Source organism: Phaseolus vulgaris, chromosome 9, assembly GCF_051622355.1.
Source record: "Phaseolus vulgaris cultivar YP4 chromosome 9, ASM5162235v1, whole genome shotgun sequence".
Taxonomy (NCBI): domain Eukaryota; kingdom Viridiplantae; phylum Streptophyta; class Magnoliopsida; order Fabales; family Fabaceae; genus Phaseolus; species Phaseolus vulgaris.
The window spans coordinates 32,851,627-32,871,263 of record NC_143506.1 but is presented as its reverse complement, the minus strand read 5'-3'; the positions used below and the strand labels follow the sequence as shown (position 1 = coordinate 32,871,263).

General features: G+C 31.7%; 1 protein-coding gene across 9 annotated transcripts; it reads left to right on the top strand.

Annotated features, from left to right (window-relative positions):
* Window positions 1-6,310: 6,310 nt before the first annotated feature.
* Window positions 6,311-19,137, top strand: LOC137821183 (UBQ, helicase-c and DEAD-like helicase domain-containing protein). 9 transcript variants are annotated; one of them, XM_068625653.1, is made up of 27 exons: window positions 6,311-6,622; window positions 6,755-7,471; window positions 7,694-7,802; window positions 7,917-8,014; window positions 8,966-9,121; window positions 9,465-9,533; window positions 11,636-11,758; window positions 11,840-11,989; window positions 12,111-12,242; window positions 12,321-12,400; window positions 12,503-12,597; window positions 12,687-12,754; window positions 12,963-13,064; window positions 13,161-13,234; window positions 14,024-14,131; window positions 14,310-14,385; window positions 14,985-15,121; window positions 15,219-15,378; window positions 15,473-15,649; window positions 15,793-15,909; window positions 15,997-16,152; window positions 16,484-16,651; window positions 16,732-16,844; window positions 18,050-18,173; window positions 18,377-18,472; window positions 18,643-18,705; window positions 18,794-19,137. In XM_068625653.1, the coding sequence occupies exons 1-27, from the start codon at window positions 6,461-6,463 to the stop codon at window positions 18,815-18,817; spliced, it is 3,654 nt and encodes a 1,217-aa protein (XP_068481754.1). In that variant the 5' UTR covers window positions 6,311-6,460; the 3' UTR covers window positions 18,818-19,137. The 9 variants fall into 9 exon arrangements, 3 of the variants coding, with proteins under 3 accessions (XP_068481754.1, XP_090151524.1, XP_090151523.1); XR_011082752.1 differs by having other exon boundaries at window positions 6,325-6,622; window positions 15,997-16,144; XR_016515613.1 differs by having other exon boundaries at window positions 6,325-6,622; window positions 15,740-15,909.
* The last annotated feature ends 500 nt before the right edge of the window (window positions 19,138-19,637 follow it).

Genomic DNA, 19,637 nt, shown 5'->3' with positions numbered 1-19,637 from the left:
ATTGTTTTGTAAATTTTAAAATACGTTCAATTTTTTAACAATTAAAAATACGTGAAAATACGTGGAATTTCCACGTTCGTGTATAGAAATGAAAACGAGCGCTTATCCCAAGACAGTTTTCGTTTTGGCTTCTGTTCCATTCTCTCATAATCACACTTTGGCGTCTTGTTTTTTTAATCTTTTCACGCAAAAAAAAGAAAAAACTATTTTAACAATATACATTTTCTATTACTTCCATTTAGCAATTTTATATAATAATAAAATTTTAAATTAAGTTATTTAATTAAATTAAAAATAAAATTATTAAATAAAAATTAATATAAATAATTATAGAATGGTAGCATAAACTTTGAAGGTCATATAAGTAGAGTTTACAATGGGGTAGATTCGTAGTCCACTACCAAAAAAAACACAAGACAAACTCATTAATCTAATTCATGTAAATAAAAAATAATTATTTTATTATTTTTGAAAAAAAAACATACATCATTCATCTATTATTGTAGTGTGATCTTTATTTTATTTTATTTTTTAAAAATTGAATTTAATATACTAAAAAAAGAAATATTTTATTTTAATCATCTAAAAAAGTTAATATTAAGAGTAATATATTTAAAAACATATAGAGAGAAAATAGATTAAAAAGAAAACTTTAATTATTTTTAATCAAGTCTTCTAACAACCCTCATACTTAAATTTCTTTATATTTTTATCTTAATTGAATAAAATGAAAGAAGGATGAAATTTAATTTTTTCAATCGCAGAAATAGTGTTTTTTTTTTTATAATTAATGAAATTTTAAGTTAAAAAATATATATTTTTCTTATACAAGCTGTCTGCGTGCTACCTCTTATATGGAATGGGTCAATCCAACCCACATTTTATGGATCAAATACAAGATGTGTCTATGTGAGGCGAACCAATCCGCATAACCAACTCTATATACCAGCCAAAAATGCACAAAAGACATTGTTTTGGAAAGACATTGTTTTAGAAAAATAACGAGATTTGTGCGTTTTGTGAGAGAGATACTATCGTTAACATAAGATCGATTTAAATTATTTTCTTTTCAACAACCTCATTTATATGATTTTTTTGTAAGTCTTTAGATTGTAAGCTTTGTTTTCCATCATCATAACTTTAACATAATATTTGGTTCAGAGTCAAAACTGATCACAAATGGGTTTGTAGGGATTTTTTTTTGAAATTTTTGTTCCTTATTACTAAAATGTAGTTGTTTTTTAAAATTATGTAATAACTTTAAATTAAAGTTGTAATTGAGACGACTTTTTTATAAAAGGTTGTCATGACTTTTAATAAAAAGGTTCTCACGTGCAACTTTAAAAATCAATCTCATTTAGTAATAAATTGCAAAAATCATCCTAATTTTGCAAAATTCTAGGTTTGTAAGATACAAACAAGTGTGTGAAATCCATTCTTTTATCTTTTTGGTTGTGGTTTAACCATCGGTGGTGTGTGTCATTAAATTTGATTAGGATGGTGAAGCGAGAAGTTGATTCAGCCATGAGAGACCGTGAAGGAAGTTGTTACTATCAGTTTGAACTCTTGATGGATAGGTCAAATGTCAATTGTAATACTAATATAAAATGCTGAAAGCTGCCACCTGATTCTGATTATTTATGTTAACATTCTTGTGTTCTGTGGTGATGAATGCTGCTTGTGATTTGTCAATGGGATCGGTAGTTACCATGCCAATTTCAAATCAAATCATCACTTAAACTAATGACATTATTATATAAGTAGTAATAGTAATGGTATTGCATACTTCCTCACGTACTCAAATTTCTTTAAACCAACACCAAGATATGTGAGCAACACAATACAACTACTTACTTACTTGTTTCATAATTAAAAAAAGAAAAAATTTAAATAAAATTTAAAAAATTCAAGAAATTTATTTATTTATTTTTAATTCGAAGGACTAATAAGATAACAAATCTTTAACTTGGTTAAATTATTTTATTTAAATTTCTTTTACTTGGTTGATATATTAATTAGTAAAATTGAGTTTTTTAATATATAAAACAATAGATGTAAATCGAAACCGAAATAAGTGGATAAAGGAATATCTAGTAGGGGTTATGTTGTTAAAAAAAATGCATTTATCTGGACTAGTTATTAAAAAAATAATTCAAATTTTCCTATATGAAACAAAATTATATTACTGAAATTGTAAGAGATAAATTTTATATTGTTTTTAGAGGGGATTTATTATTGTTTATGATAGTGATTGGTTTTAGCAAAATGACTCATTTTGACTCTATCAAAAAGTAGATGATGCCCAATATTTTAAGATGCTTATTTAAGGAGGTTGTGAGATTACATTATTTATCCAAACTCATAGTATCTTATAGGAATTTTAAGTTCCTATGTCATTTTTGGAGAACTCTTTAGAAAAAACTTGGAACTAAACTAATATTCTCTACTACTTGTTAGCCAAAAACTAATGAGCAAATAAAAGTAGTAAATAGGTCTTTATCTACATTGGGTAATTTTAAAAGTCAACAAGAAGTATTGGAATGAGTATTTTCCTTAAGTACAATTCCCTTATAACAAGGTAGCTCATAAGACTACCAATCTTTCTTTTTTTAAGATTGTATATGGTGTTAAACATAACACTCCTCTTAACTTACTACCACTTTTAGATACAACTTCTTTATTACATAAAGGAGTATCTAGATATGAGTTTGTTAAGAATTAACATGAGAAAGTTAAAAACCATATTAAAAAACAAACTAAAAAAATACGCTAATTACAATAACAAAAAGAGAAAGAAACTTATTTTTAAGTAAGGAGATTGAGTTTGACTCCATTTGAGAAAGTAAATGTTTCCTTCTCAAAGACAATCAAAACTCAATTCAAAAGAAGATGGTCCACTCCAAGTCATCAAAGGAATAAATGATAATTGTAGACCAAACGATTATCATGAATATGGAGTCAACCCTACTTTTAATATATGTGATTTATATCCTTTTACAAAGATTGTTGATTTTGAGGATGATATAGATATGATGATAGATCTTCCCGAATAGTTAGAGCATTATGGAGCATTATCCTTGAAAGAACATATTGGGTCTATAACAATGTAAATGGCTAAGAGGATTGGAGAAGAGGAAGTTTCAAAGAAAAATACTCTACTTATTTGGATAGTGGAATATTAAAAAAAAAATCTTCTTATTTTTGTAAATATTTGTATAGGATAAAAATTTGTTGTAATATTTTAACTTTCTTTTAGTAGATTAATAAATAAATTTGAGCGTCAAAATTTGGCCAACCATGGGCCTCAAGTTGGCCCGCCATGGTGACCAAAGGAGTAGGAAGGTTTCACATGGATACACAAAGGAGCTTCCATCTATTCAAAAATCTTGCCTGTCTCTTTGGAAGCTTATCTTGCAAGCTTCTTTAGGAGTAAAGTATCTTGCTAGCTACATGTACATTATATTTAGGTAGCATTTGAATTTGAGTTTCATTTGGGCTAGAGTACAAAAGAAACTATCCAACTCTAAATAACTTCCTCTTACATGTTGTCTTCACTTTTGCATATAGTGAAATTAACGTTGCTCTAACAAATTTCTTTCTCTCTCAAATGTCACAAAGGAGAACATTATACCTTAAGTTTCTTCCACAAGGAACATTCATTGGGACTTGTAAGTTAGTTTTTCTCAAAAGCTTTGGAAAATCGCAACATATTCCACTTATCTCTTTCACTTCCGCTGCAACCACTCCTTCATTTTCCATGGATTTTTGTTGTTCTTCACTCCTCCAATAAGGAGAGGGTGATCTTCACTATAAATCCTTCACGAATCTGAAGTTATCTCTTAGAACATGAGTATTCATATTTCATATCCACTCAAAGTGAAACTTGTAAACAACATTTTTGTTGTTGTATAGCCTAAAACGACTTTATGTACGAAACCTTAAGAGAATACTCATGCTTAAACATATAGGTGGAGTTTAGTGGATAGTCTAAAGAGGATTTGTCTAGTTGTTGTAAATAAGAAGTGACAGTGTGAATACTTGTAAATAATTGATTTTTTTAGTGAATCATTTACATTTGGTGTTGGAGAAGTAAAGATAGTCAATGTTAGGGGTGAACAAATATAAAAGTGTTCATTTTCTCTTTCTATTACGTGTATTCTTGTTCTTTTGGTTGTCGTAAAAATATTTGTGACTTATTTATAAAACCATTAGACAACATATATAAGTCTTTAATAATCTTAATTGCGAAAATATTTCAAGACAATTCCAAAGCTTCATTCACATAAAACTGACATCCATTTTATCATCATGATCATCATCTAATGTATCTTCATTTTGACCTCCAAAATTTGATGAATTGTTCGAATCATAGTATAAATTTAAGCTTGATTTCTTTATTTGCATTTATACACAATTTCACTTAAATAACTCATCAAACTTCCCACCCGTACTAAAGAAAATCTTACCCATTTGTAAGTTGTACAAATGATATTTTATAGAATCTCCTATAAAATCTCCACTCCTATAAAATGTAAATTTTAAATTTTTTATTTATGTTCAAGCTTACCCCTTTAATCATATGGAATAAAAGCATAATCGAAGCAAGCCAAATCTTAAAAGTTTCAAAGGGAAGTTTTCTTTCAAATTGAATTTCAAAAGGTGTTTTTTTTTTCCTTTTTAAGAACTTAGTTGACGACATATTTTTAAAAAATAAAAGTGGTTAGTATTTTGCCCCATAATATCTTTAGGAAGTGACTTTCAAACAACAATTTATATTAGTATTTTGTTCTTTCTTTACATTTTCTTTTCACAACAACTTTATTGTAGAAAGTATTCACCTAATTTTGAATATTTTTTTCTTTATATAGTTTTTTAAGACTTTTTTCTAAGTTTTATTGTTTTCCACTAAAAAAAATCATTTAATAAAAACTAATTTTAGAGATAAAAAATAATTAGTTGTTATAGTAAGTAAATTAGAGACCATTTTAAAGACTAAAAAAATTATTGGTTTCTAAATTAATTTATATTATTGATAAATAGTTTTCAAATTTAGAATCTAAATAATTGGTAGTTAAAACCTTGATAGTTAATTAGATTCCAATTTAAAAACTATTTATTAATATTAGAAACTAATAATTTTTTTAATCTTTAAAATTATTTATAATTTAGTCACGGTAACAACTAATTATTTTTTATTTATAAAATTATTTTCTATTTAATGATTTTGTTATAGTGTTCACTCTTTTTTAACCCAACAATTAAACTTTCCAATTTTTTTCTTTCTTTTTCCGCTGTGTCTTCTGCTCCTTAATCTAGACAAAGGTTTACTGTGTAATATTTTTCCATTGTCAACCGACAGAAAATGATGTTTACTAAGTTAAAACCTTTCTTAATATTAAGTTAAAATCAAATTGACAATATTTGAAACACTATTTTAATCCACTTTACAAAAACACATGAATGGTTTGTTTGGATTGAGAAAGAGATACATATGATAGGAGTGAATGTGTGAGGATTTTAGAGGAAATTGTGAAGAAAGTGACTCTGTTTGGATTGTGATATGTCATAGTGAATGTATGAAATTTTTTTGAAGTTTGTGAGTAATGTTATGGTTGGAAGAGAAATTTTAACTTTTCTAAATGTTTTAAATATAAGTTAAACAATTTATTTATGTAATTAAAAATTTATAAATAATAAAATATGAGACCTTTTTTTTATATTTAAGTCAATTAAAATTTTGTCAATTAATTATTATTTTTGATAAAATTACGTGTTGAAGATCTCACCTTATTTTGAGCCGGTTTTATAGGGTTTAAAGTCAACTTTCGTAATATTACGGGTTAGTTAACATTGTTCGAACATGAAAAATTGTCATAAAAATAATACACAAAATTATATTCATGTAAATAAAATTTAAAAAACTATTTATTTATTTTGCAGATTTTTATTTGTTTGTAATTTAGACATTATTTTCGGAACTGTGACTTTCAAACACATTGCAAATTATTCCAATTTGTAAGAAAATAATTGTGTTTGTATTAAAAATCAAATTTCAACTTTTGATATTTGTAAAAAAATTTAGATGAAAAATTATAGATATATGTAAACATTTTAAATTGTGAAATTTAAATAAATAAATATAATATTTATAATTTTATAAAATATAATTATGACCATAATTTGTATTGAAATTAAATAACATTATCGGTTATAAAATAATTTGTTATAATAATAATATTATTAATTGTAAAAAAGTTTGTTATAATAATAACAAAGAAAAAACATAAATAATAAAATAAAAACAAGTTTTGGAAGGTGAAATACAACACACAATCATAAGAGACTTGACCAATGTACTCTCTCCCCTGGAGGTTTTTGCTTCCCATTGTAAACACAACGGCATAAAGAGGCGGCGAGCGATTTCTGACCCACGTTCCGGCGTTGTTAGAATAGAAGGACAATGCCAGAGAGCAACCATAAGGAAATCCAAATCCGCGCCCTAACTGGCGAATCAATCACTCTTCCCGTCACCCCCACCACAACCCTCCACCACCTCAAGCTTCTCCTCCGCCAATCATTTCCCCCGGCCACCACCTCCCCCAATTTCCACCTCTTTTTCAAGGCACCACTACACTTTTTCCCTCCTCCACTTTCTCTTTAACCAATCCTCGCACTTTTTTTCTCCGTTTTCTAGAAGCACTTACATAACGGCATTTACTAACTAACTAACTAACTAACACATTGCTTGTTTCAGGGTGACAAATTGCGATTGCACACTCAAATTGCCTCTTACCCCATCCAACACAACGAGTTTCTCGTCCTCATTCCGTTTACCAAAAAGGAAAAGGAACCTTCTACAACATCCGACTCTCTTCAGCCTAATGTTCCTCACACTACCAATGCTTCAGGTTCAACCTCTGATCTCGCGGATTCTACGTGGTCCTCCATAAAGGAGGATTTATCACTTTTACGCGACGCTACTGAGAATAATGCGTCTAATTCCGAGTTAGGAAAAGAAAAATCGTTGGAGACCTCAACCGAAGGGGCTTTAGGTTCTGCGAAGCAGATAGAGCTTCCGTATCATCTCATACTGAACACATTGAGGGACACTAGCGATGGTCCTCTTGGCGAGCACAATTGCGAGGTTTTCGTCAAGGTTTTGGAGTCCGTCAATTGTTTATCGGAACTGCCGTTCGGACACTGCAAGTTGCTGAAAAGAGCTCGTTCGAAAGGAGGTGGTGGCGGCGGCCTGAGAAAACGTGTCAGTGACGGTGCTATATGTTTGTGTCCACCGTGGTTGAAGATACTGGTGAAGGCGTTTGCATTTGTGAACATCTTTTCCGCGTTTATTTATATGCAGCTTAGAGATTTGACCTCGATTCTGCTTGAGGAGGCGCTTAGTGAGCTTGCTAAGTTTGGGGTTAAACTTGGCCTCGGTGACATTAAGAATCTTTCGCTTCTTTGTCCACATGTAAATTGATTTTGTTTCTTCTTTTTAGTTTTGTGGTGGTATTTCGTAGTTGCTTCTTTATTTTTTGTTCATGTTGTGGCGAGGTCGAGGAATAAGGATTGTTCCTTGAAGTGACTATTCCGTGTTCAATGCATTGTTTTTGTTATGCTTTGTCTGGAACAGGGAAATGGTTACAGCGTGTTGCACTTTCCTGCTCTAAATTTTGGATTGAATCCTTTGCAGTTGGTATGTTTCAGGGATGATGTAGAGAAGACAAGTTTTGATGATATCATTGTTATCCTTAATCATTCAACAGGCAATGATGATCTAGTTGAAGACAATCCTAAAAGAGGTATACTGAAGATGTGGACTGTTGTTTTGTTGCTGATATTTACTGATATTCTTCTATTTCATCAGGATAGTTTTTTTTTCTTTTCAATTTTGCTTGACATGTCTTGTTTAATAGTGCGCAAGTGGTTGTATGTTTCAAAGACTGTCAGTACATTGAAGAGAAGGGACAGTTCTTTCCGTAAAATTCTAGGGTGGGCTTTTGAACAACTACCGGTATGTTTCTGTTACATTATTCTTCACAAATGATCCACTGTAGACCCAATTATGTTTAATGCAAATTTCTATAATAGATACAAATTTACTCCTGAAACCAAACTTTGGTTGCACAAGTATCATAGAAATTGCATTGTATCCTACACATCTACTTGCATAAACTTCGACTGTTATTTCACTTATTAGTGTGGGACTTAATAGTTGGCTTTTTTAACAGGGCATTGTGCTAGGATTTTGTTAGAATGGTTATAATTCATAACATGCTAGTTATTAGATAGGCAAGGCATGCAGCTTTCTTTGTTGAAGGAACTGATGCAGTAAAAATGGTATAGACAGTGGCTAAAATTCTAAGAGTTTGGGAAGAAAGTAGGATAGATTCAAGTGGAACTATAAAAGGAGTGGTTCTAGTGAGTATAAACCTTTCAATTTACAGCTGTAACATGATGACCAAAGTTGATAAATAAAGATTTCTAGGTTTGTTTATACTAGGCTTATACACATCTGTTTAGCTCAATATTTCAGAGTCCCTATAGGGTAGGTTGTTTAAACTTAAAATAAACGTTTCTCAAACAAGTAATCTTTAAAATAATCACTTATTTAAGAAGTAGACAGGATTTGCTTATTATAAAGAAAAATAACTGCTTATTTTTAAAATAAGCAGATTAGACAAACATGAAAAAAAGCCAATAAAATTGCTTATTTGATTAAAAAAAGCACTTTTAAAAAAAAAAAAGAGAGTACAAAGTAATTCACTCATATTCTCACGTCTAAGCCTTGTTGAAACGTCACATGCTAGTTGTGTGATGACTTAGCATGAGAAAAGCTCTTTAAAGTCAAAATAAAACAGACTAAAACAAAAATTGTAAATGAACATTTTTAAATTGCAACTGCATCAGGCACATCGCGTCAGTAATATTAAAGATGCTGAAAAATGTGCATTCTTATTTGCAGTACGAATTTGGAGATGAGATGACTGTGGGGATTTCCTTGGAAGAGTTGCTTGCAGCAGTCAAGGATGATGATTTTGTCAAAAAAGAAGACAAATCAAAACGTGTAAAGAGAAGAAAAACTACCTCAAAATCTGACTTAAACCATATTGGGTGTCATGTATGCATTCATCCATGTTACATTTATTTTTAACTTCTAGTCGTCTGCGTATTTCCAAATTTCACCTAATGCAAGGAGATAATGAAAGAAAAAAATAGAGGAAAATGAAACGTATGTTTTCTTATGTCCAAAGAAAAAAATTTACTGTTTAAAAGGTTCATGAGGCCCTTGTCTGTAGCTGAAATTTCCAATAGAATTTTGGTTTGATTTCTAAAGAGAGGGTTGATAGAAGTTATTGCATGTGGAAATATATAGATGAAAAATATATTATATATTGCTGAAATTCTACTATTAGGGTAGACCATATAGCTATGCTTTACACCACTTGCTATTGTTTTGGCAGGACACAAAGTCATTACTGGCTGTGGAGATGATTGATCATCTTAAGAAAGGAATTGGATCAGAAGGGCAGGTATTTTGTTGCAATAGTTTTTTGGGCTTTTGAAAGTATAACATGAAATCTTCCGGAAACCGTGATTTGCATAAGCATATGCAATGTCAAATACTCAACAATAATATTTATTGATAAATTTAATGTTCCTTTTTTGCTCATGAATATGTACCAAGGCATGTCTTACTCTACGGGGTTGAGTAGCAATTTGGCAATTGGAAAGACTGTAGTTGCCCAAGAATCTGATGTTGGGAAACCAGGTAGAAAAGTTTCATGGGAATGGGTTTTAGCCAAGTTTCCCATAGCATCATTCCCATAGGAGCAGTGGGAAACTAACTTTCGCGAGTTAAATTTTTTTACTGAAAAGCATACCATGTTACTTTTATTAAATCATTTAATGTGACAATAAATTAAAGATTTTGATAAAATTAACACATCTTTTGATTTCTTAAAAAACGTGTAAATATTCCTGGAAATACTTTTCACCTACCAAAAAATGTTTACTAATTCCTAGGAATCCTAATTAAAGGATTAATGATTTCTATGAATCATGATTCTAGGGTATGAAAAAAAAAATCCTTCTACCAAACACTTCATACTAGTGCTTGTGAATAAAACAGTTAAAACAGAAGGGGAGTTGAATTGTGTTTTAAATTTTTTTTGCAAGTATCGTCTGAAGATGTGCAATCAAACGATAGGTTTATACTGGCCAGAGGGAATGACAATGATTTTCAAAAACTGAGTTTGAAAACCTCACCTTCTCAAGTTAGTGCAGGAGTTATAACATGCAACTTAACAAGTTAAGGAAGGGAATAAATTACTTAATATGTTTTTATACTGGTTTCTCTAATAGCACATATCACGTCCAATTCTCAAGCCACTGTTTCAGTTCCACTAAAAAGACTAACGCTACAAGATACAAGAGTATTTTTTCGGCTTGTAGCCACTCTTGATTAACCTGTATACATTTTTCGGAATGTAGTCACTTCTAGCTAATCCGTCAAGTATTATTTAACACTTAGCCACTTTTAGCTAAAATTGAGTGTTGTAGAACAATAGGCCACTCCTGGCTAAGACAAGAAATTGTCAAGACTAGGATCAAAAGATCACAGAGTTGCTCACTAGAAAGGGGTTGCGTCTTTCGACATTTACAAGGCTAAGCACTCTCTTCTAATGTGCTAGATGAACACAACAATGTTTTGATAAAGCTATTTTAAGTCACATAAAGATTTTGACAGCGATTTAGCACTTTGGCAATTCAAACTCTTCTACTTTTCTTCTTGAAAGATAACTTTATATAGGCGTGGAAGAAAAGAGTCATTGTAAATCCTTTTTTGACCATTGAGAAGCTTCAAACTCTCTTGAATGTCTTCCTTGTGTCTGAGCAACTTGGATGTAGAAGATGATGCACTTCATGCATATATTAAATGCTCTTTTCTTCTTTAAGCAACATCACAATAGCTGGTTGAGCTTATTAGGTCTTGATCAGGGTGCCTTTTACTCGAAACTATGTAAAGCATTGAATCGTACAAAACAAAAAGTTCTCTCAAGTGTTGACAAAGCAAGCAATAGGGAGTTGATGAAGTAAAACAACTTTAGCTTATTTTCGAAGAGATTGTTGATGTGACAAAAGCTTTATGCGGATCCTTTTGGTCAACGTAACGAACGAACATTCCTTACAACATAGAATAACAATATAGATATTCATGAAGTACAATGTTAGCTTAAGATTATACAGGTATCATTTGAGCATATCAATGCTTATTATACATAAAAACAAGACTGCACAGCGCTATATCGTCTGACAGGTGAAACTTTTGCGTTTTATATGATCTGTTGTTGAAAAACACTTGTGTCTTATAGACAAAGTGTGACCATGCTTTATACTTTGTTGTTTTGAGTAGTTAATCAAAATCAGGAGTGTTGAAATTTTCTTTAATAGTGCTGAGTGTTGCATTATGAATATTGGGTTTTATATGATCTGTTGTTGAAAAACACTTGTGTCTTATAGACAAAGTGTGACCATGCTTTATACTTTGTTGTTTTCAGTAGTTAATCAAAATCAGGTTGAACTTTTCTTTAATAGTGCTGAGTGTTGCATTATGAATATTGGGTTTATGCAGATTGTGCACATTGAAGACATATGTGCCAGAAAAGCGATTTACAGTAAGAACCATATTGATCTATCAGAGAAAATGAGATCTGCACTGAAGTGTATTGGGGTTTCCAAATTTTACAGTCACCAGGTACAAAAGGAATGTGTGTTGTTTTCCAATTAATAGTTTCTCACTCAGAAATAAATGTTTTCTGATGTGAGGTTTACATAGGCAGAGTCTATACAAGCTTCCCTTCATGGTGAAAATGTTGTTGTGGCTACAATGACATCTAGTGGCAAATCCCTTTGCTATAATCTACCAGTCCTAGAAGTGTTGTCCATGAATTCATCTTCATGTGCTTTGTACATATTTCCCACAAAGGTTGTTGCAATCTCTCTTTTATTTCTGAATTCTAAAGTCTAAATGCCTCCAGATAATCATAATATTTCTTCTTTTTTTGTGGGGATTGTTGTTTAGATAGCTAAAATATTTCATCATGCAGGCATTAGCTCAAGATCAACTAAGAGCGTTGTTACACATGACAAAAGGATTTGATAATGACTTTAATATTGGTATATATGATGGTGATACTTCTCACAGTGAGAGGATGTGGCTCCGTGATAATTCTAGATTGGTAATTTATTAACTAATTTTTCCTCTGGACCAAACAGATTCCAGTAAAATGTCCTCATTTTGTATTATACTGATGCAGTTGATCACAAATCCAGATATGTTACACATATCAATCTTGCCCCATCATCAACAGTTTAGTCGGATTTTATCAAACCTAAGGTATATGGAGTATATGATCAACCATACTGATTTGGTATTTATATGGAATATTTCTTAATGGATTGTTATTTTGCTGAGGTTTATTCTATCTTAATCAATTAGGTTTGTGGTAATTGATGAAAGTCATACTTACAAGGGAACATTTGGAAGTCACACTGCCCTTATCTTGAGGAGGCTAAAACGACTCTGTTCACATGGTTTGGAGCTTCAAGAAACATTTCCATATAAATTTGTGTATTTAAGTTTTAAATGGCAGTGTGAATCAACTATTTGCTTCAACTTGCAGTATATGGATCTGTTCCTTCTTTTGTTTTTTCTACTGCAACTTCTGCAAATCCTCGGGAGCATTCTATGGTAAATAATTCTTGGAAGTAGTTACATTTTTTATACACTTAGTTTTACATATTTCTTTTGGCATGTTATCAGTCACATGGACCTGAATTTTTAAATTGCATGCATGTTTTACTTTGTAATTTTTTAGAATTATAAGGTTATTTGGTATTCTTCTTGGAATTGCTTTACTGCCACACTCTGATTAAGCCATGAATTGTCCGTGTCCTAGGAACTTGCAAATTTATCTACGCTGGAGCTATTTCAGAATGATGGAAGTCCATCTACAAGGAAACTTTTTGTCCTTTGGAACCCTGCTTTGCGTCCAAAAGCTGTAAGTTGAAATTTTAATGTATTTGTGAAGTTTTATAGTTCTTATATTGTTAACTAATATTTTTAGGAGATAAATTCTGTTGCTACATGACTACAGATCATTAAAAAAACTCAGTTTGCTATGGGTACTGATGAGTTGGCTGATGAAAGTGCTAATTTTGTTCGTTCAAGGTGATAATCCTCTTATATATGGAAAAAACTTTGCATGCAACTATTGCTTTTGATGTATGCAACCTTATGTAAGTTGACCTGCATGCCTTAAATAATGTATGGATGGATTCCCAAGAATGATTTTACACCTCCTATATCTTACCACATGCAAGGGCCCGTTGGGCTTAAGGCATGGTCTTAGGCCTGTCTAACCTTGGACTGTTATTTAATTTAATTAAGAAAATTGAAGAATGAGATGCTGGCTTTGACTTCTCTACCTGGTCGTAGATTCCAATAACCCATGTTCAACATCAACTTTCCTAAAAGCTTAAACTGTTATGTGAAAGCCTAGGAATTGCTTTATATACCTAACTAGAAAAAGTGGGCTAGGCATAGATTAGGGGCTAGGCATAGATTAGAGAGCAACAGTTCAATTCAATCTCAATTTAATAAAAAGTAGAACTGATTCAACTTTCTGGTGGGAAACAAATTATAGGAACCTGACACCTGTCCATACTCTGGACAAGTTTAATGTATTAGCAGACATTATAAAAAAGGAATAATTTTTTAACTATTTATTTTCATGCTTGAGATTTATCAAAGCAGCATATTCAGATATATAGTAGTAGTAAACAATTAGAGTTTCGTATAATTTACAATTTTCTTCATATTAGATATAATGTATACCACCAAATCAACACAACATGCTGTATAAAATGAAGAGTCTTGAATACTTAATATTTTTATGATTTGTATAAATATTAGAATTTGCAGTATTCTAAAGTATCTTAGCTTGAATGATTTTTGCAGCCCAATTGTGGATGTTTCACGTCTTTTTGCAGAAATGGTTCAGCATGGTCTTCGCTGTATTGCATTTTGTAAATCACGGAAACTTTGTGAGCTTGTTTTATCCTACACGTATGTCAAGTCAATTTCATGTTCTTGTGTAGTTTAGTAATCAATATTGTGATTTGATGATTTACTTTTCTTAGATTCTGTTTTTGTTATTTGATATCTGTTTCGAATTTAAGTTAGTGGTTATTTAGTGGGTTTTAAAGGCAGAAGCTCATGAAATTTGAATTGCCGTAAATGACAGCCGTGAGATTCTTCATGAGACAGCCCCGTGGCTGGTGGATTCGATATGTGCATATCGTGGTGGCTACATCGCAGAGGTCTCCTTTTTTTTTTCTGGTTTGGAATCAAATCAAAACATAGATTTAGTGAGGATCAAAATGATGGAATTTACATATTGGAAAATAAAAGATGAGGAACTTAAGTTAGAGAGAAACTGTTACTGAAAATTTGGTTATTTGATGGAGCCTGTGGCTGGAGTTGATGAGTCTACGTGAGTCTGACTATTTGGACTTGGTTGTTGTTGTTGAAAGGATTTACGCCCTTTAACACCATCAGCATATTATTGTATCTTTCTTTCTTGGTTACCATTTATTTATATTTTTAATTTTAAACAGTATTGTTGATCAGATTCTATGTTTGTTGTTAGTTCAATTTATTTATACATGCATACAAATATATATATATATATATATATATATATATATATATATCTAGAGAGAGAGACCAAAGTGGCACTAATGAAGTTTTGTTGAAAAGTAATGAACCTCTCCACATAAATTTGGTTCTTTTTTGGATTATTTCTTGTTTCAGTTGATTGGTTGACTTACTCTTTTGTTTTTCTTAATTAATGGGCTGATCAGTTTTTGGACATCATATGGTTCTCCTAGACTTAATACTGGTTGTTTAGCATTGACAGGAAAGAAGAAAAATAGAGAGTTCATTTTTTGGTGGTAAAATACGTGGTGTTGCGGCAACTAATGCTCTTGAGTTGGGCATTGATGTTGGAGAAATTGATGCCACTCTGCATCTAGGATTTCCTGGTAGTATTGCAAGGTATTTGCCCAGTTCTTTTAACATCAATGACTTATTAAACATTTTTAATAGCTTTATATGTGTGGATTTATGTACTTAAAAGCAATTATACTTTTAGCATGTGGCAACAAGCTGGTAGAGGTGGGAGGAGAGATAAACCATCTCTTGCTGTCTATGTTGCATTCGGGGGCCCTCTGGATCAATACTTCATGACACATCCCAATAAACTTTTTGAAAGACCAATTGAATGTTGTCATGTTGATTCTCAAAACAAGAAGGTTCTTAACTTTGGCCTATTCTTTTTTTTGGATTCACTATTTTGAGTTTGAACAAATGGAAGGGCTTATGCTAATTATGGCATACTTTGTTCAGATTCTTGAGCAACATTTGGTCTGTGCTGCTCATGAATACCCTCTATGTGTGAACTACGATGAACAATATTTTGGTCCTTGCTTGGAGGGTGTAATAATTTCTCTAAAAACTAGAGGATACTTGAGTTCTGTTCTATCTTCTGATTCTTCTACAATATGGAACTACATTGGCCCTGAGGTATTTGTGATTTATTTTTTGAAGAAATTAGGTTTCATGTCTGTCTGTTCTAGTTGATTTATTAATTTTTGTGCTCTAAAATATTTGTAGATTGTAAGATTACTACTTTTTCTTGTTGGTTTGCGTTTCCTTCTATGTTCCAGAAATTACCCTCACATGCAGTCAATATCCGAGCAATAGAAAATGTAAGATACAGTGTCATAGATCAGAAAAAAAATGAAGTCCTTGAAGAGATAGAGGAAAGCAAGGCATTCTTTCAGGTTGTGACTTCTACTTCCTAGATGAAAAGGGTAATTTGGCTTCTTTTTCTTATCCATGTCTCATCAAGTGTATATAACTTGATTCAGGTATATGAAGGTGCTGTGTATATGTGCCAGGGGAAAACCTATTTGGTTGAAAAATTAGATCTATCTAATAAAACTGCTTTCTGCAAAGAGGCTGATCTAAAGTATTATACAAAGACTCGAGATTACACTGATATTCATGTCATTGGGGGTAATGTTGTATGTATTCTCCTGCTTTCTCGAGATCCTTTGAATTATCTTTTGAGTTTTATAGTGTATAACTATTGTTAATATTTGGACATTATTGATTCTTGTTCTTTAGACTTGTGCTAGACCATGTTCACTGATTCTTTAGAAAACCATGATTTATTGTTAACTTCTTTCTTGGGCCTGAGTGCATAAAGTAAGAATTAGATCTATCTAATGTCAGTAAAGTAAAAATCTACTAGCTTAATGTATTGCATAAATTAGGTAGAATAATATAGTTTACATAATTCCAGAAATTAGGAATAGGGATATTTAGGTCTTTCAAAGCTCATGTGTCTTGCAGGCCTATCCACTCAAGGTAGAAACCAACATGTTTCCAAAATCAAATGCCCGGGCTGATGTATGCAAAGTAACAACTACTTGGTTTGGTTTTTATCGTATTTGGAGAGGAAGCAATCAAATCTTTGATACTGTTGACCTCGCACTTCCTCATTACTCATACGAGTCACAGGTAATTTGAGCACTTTTAAGAGTTTCTTTAATGACTTTCTTTTAATTATTCTCATGTGGCATGTGTGTTTTCGACATCAGGCAGTTTGGGTTCCTGTGCCACTGTCAATAAAAGAAGCAGTAGTCAAGCAAAATTTTGATTTCCGTGGAGGTCTGCATGCTGCTTCACATGCAATTTTACACGTAGTGCCTTTGTAAGTTTCTTGTGTTAATTTTTAAGCTTTGGCATCAGCATGATATACAAAAGTCCTATTCCTTCCATCCAAGTTCTGTATACCGTTGCTCATGAACTTTGTTGCATGTGGTTGCATATGCTGAGCTCTATTTTATTTGTTTTTGCTTTAAATACCTTACATTTAGATTTTTATCATTTTCCTTCTCACCCATTCACATAGATTACCCTTTGACAGTATTATCATTGATAGAGTCAGTCGCTCTGACTCTCCTGGGTTTATTGTCTTCAATTACACTCAGCTCTTCACTTTTTCATAAATTGCAGCGATCTCCCTATATCTTTCACCAGTTTGTAAAGCTACAGTGGGGATTTTCATATTATTTATTGACAATGCTAAAAGGTGCTTACCAAACATGGGAAGTTACTGTAATTTTTGAAAGAAATGAAGACAGGTGTAATTTGACCAAATCTAAAGATGTTCTTGTTGTTATTACTAATGTTATTTCAGCAGATATAGAACTTTTGGTAAAAATTCTCAACAAAAGCTCCTAATCTATTTAGATCTATATGTAAATATATAAAACTGTTGGTATAGGAGTTCTTATCATTTTAATGCCACTTTCCTAGCAAGTTGTTTGTTGCTCTCTAATTGCCCGTTGAGTTTTCTCATAAAAGATAATTATTATATAATTGATTGTCAATTTGTAATGAAATGCTTCCTCTTTTTGAGTTTGTGTTACATGTCTTCTCAAGAGATGACGAAACAAGACAGAGATGATGTAAAAATATACCCGTTCTGTATTATTCACAATTATCCACCCAAAACACACGCACAAGGAAACAGAGGAATTACGGCCTATATATATAGACTTTCTCAAAAAGTCTTACCCCCCATGTAACGACTAGCCCCTTCTATTTTTAAACTTCTTATGATACACTTTCCAACCGCTCTCATTACTTCTCTGCCTACCAGTTTGTTTATGCATGTTTCTGAAGTAAGGAATCTGGCTTTGAATTTCTCTTAATTGATATGTCGGAGTTTACTTTTTCTGCACTCTGGACCCTGTATTAGTGAAACATAACTTGAAGTGAAAATATGTTAGTCTGGCAGATCAAGACATTAAAACCTTTTCCTCTTTCTACTGCGTGATACTGTTACTCTTTTTCATCTTGTGTAATTGCTATTAATTTATGTGTAATGTTATTACATGCATTTGCTTGCAGACATATCACATGCAACTTGTCTGACTTGGCTCCTGAATGTCCAAACCCTCATGATACCCGATTTTACCCGGAAAGAATTCTAATATATGATCAACATCCCGGAGGATGTGGAATTTCAGTACAGGTGAATAACTTGACTAGTCTAACCATTTAGATGATATTTTGCTTGCGTTATATTTTCATCCATACTCAACTGATGCTGTTTTGGTTTTGGTTGTTAAATTATCCTGTTCTAATAGATTTGTCGTACTAGTTTCTGGTTTAACAAATTTCTTGAGTATCAATGACCAGACTTTCACCTCATGATATTTTTGGAACTTGTTATAGGTTCAACCCTATTTTACAAAGTTCCTGGAAGCCGCACTAGAGCTTCTCACATGTTGCTGCTGCTCAGCGGAAGTGGGTTGCCCTAATTGTGTTCAGGTCTGTATCGTTTTTATTTTTCAATTATTAGTTCCACTTTCTTTTTTCAATTTGCACCTGTTAGTTATTTTTGGATCAGAAGAAAATTATTTGACCGTTGATTCACATTTCTTTGTAAATTGCATCCTAATTTGGCATCTAGTTTTCCTAAAGCTTTTTGCATATTGTAGAGCTTTGTTTGCCATGAATATAACGAGGTTTTGCACAAGGATGCAGCCATCATGATTATTAAGGTTACTTGATTGAAACTCATGTCATGACTTTAGTGGATAATTGCATTCCAATTTCCACCTTGATGATCGGGGAAAGTTGTCCTTTCAGGGTATTCTGGAGGCGGGAAACTAGTAATTCAAAAAATGTGCTTGGCTAATCTGAAGGCAAGTTAGGTAAAAAGTTCCAATGAAGTTTTCCTCTACAAAGTTTTACTCTTAAATTTTAGTGAATTGAGATTACAAAGCACTTTAAATTTAGGGTGCACATGCCTTTATTTGCTTTAAGCTAATTTTACTTTAGAATTTGTTCTTAGGGTCTGGTTTGTTAGGAAAAAGGCAGAATGTGCCTCTGTTAAAATAAATTGCATTGAATGTAAATTGAATATAGTAGACATTGATTGATATACTAAAAGTAGTTGGTGGAACAAAGCAATGCACGGGTTTTTTTACTAATCTTGAAGTAATATTGATTTTAAGAAATATTGAATCACAGTAGCAAGTAGTAGGAGCTAATATTTTTCTTAACATATAGTTTTATTTATTGCATCAATATAATTATTAACTTTAATGTGAAGCACATTTTTGAGGAATTTTTTTAGAGAACATGATAAGTCACATTCCAAGTGACTTTATAATTGCATAAACATTGTTGACACTTTTATAATTGACTAAGTTATTTGAAAGTAATTAGCTTATCAAATTATTCTACTAATTGTTTATATTGAACAAAGAATTAAAAATTGCAATAAAAAATAAATGTAAATTATATATTGAAAACAAATTGGGAAAACATTGTAAAATTTAAAATGAATTGTTGGTTAGTTCTATAGTTATTGAAAAACATTTGTACTAGGGATGAAAATGCAGGGCGGTTATGCAGGCCGACCCGCAACTTGTTAGTAAAAAATGCGGGGTAGATTCAATTTTTCAACCCGCGGACCCGTTTTAGCTTG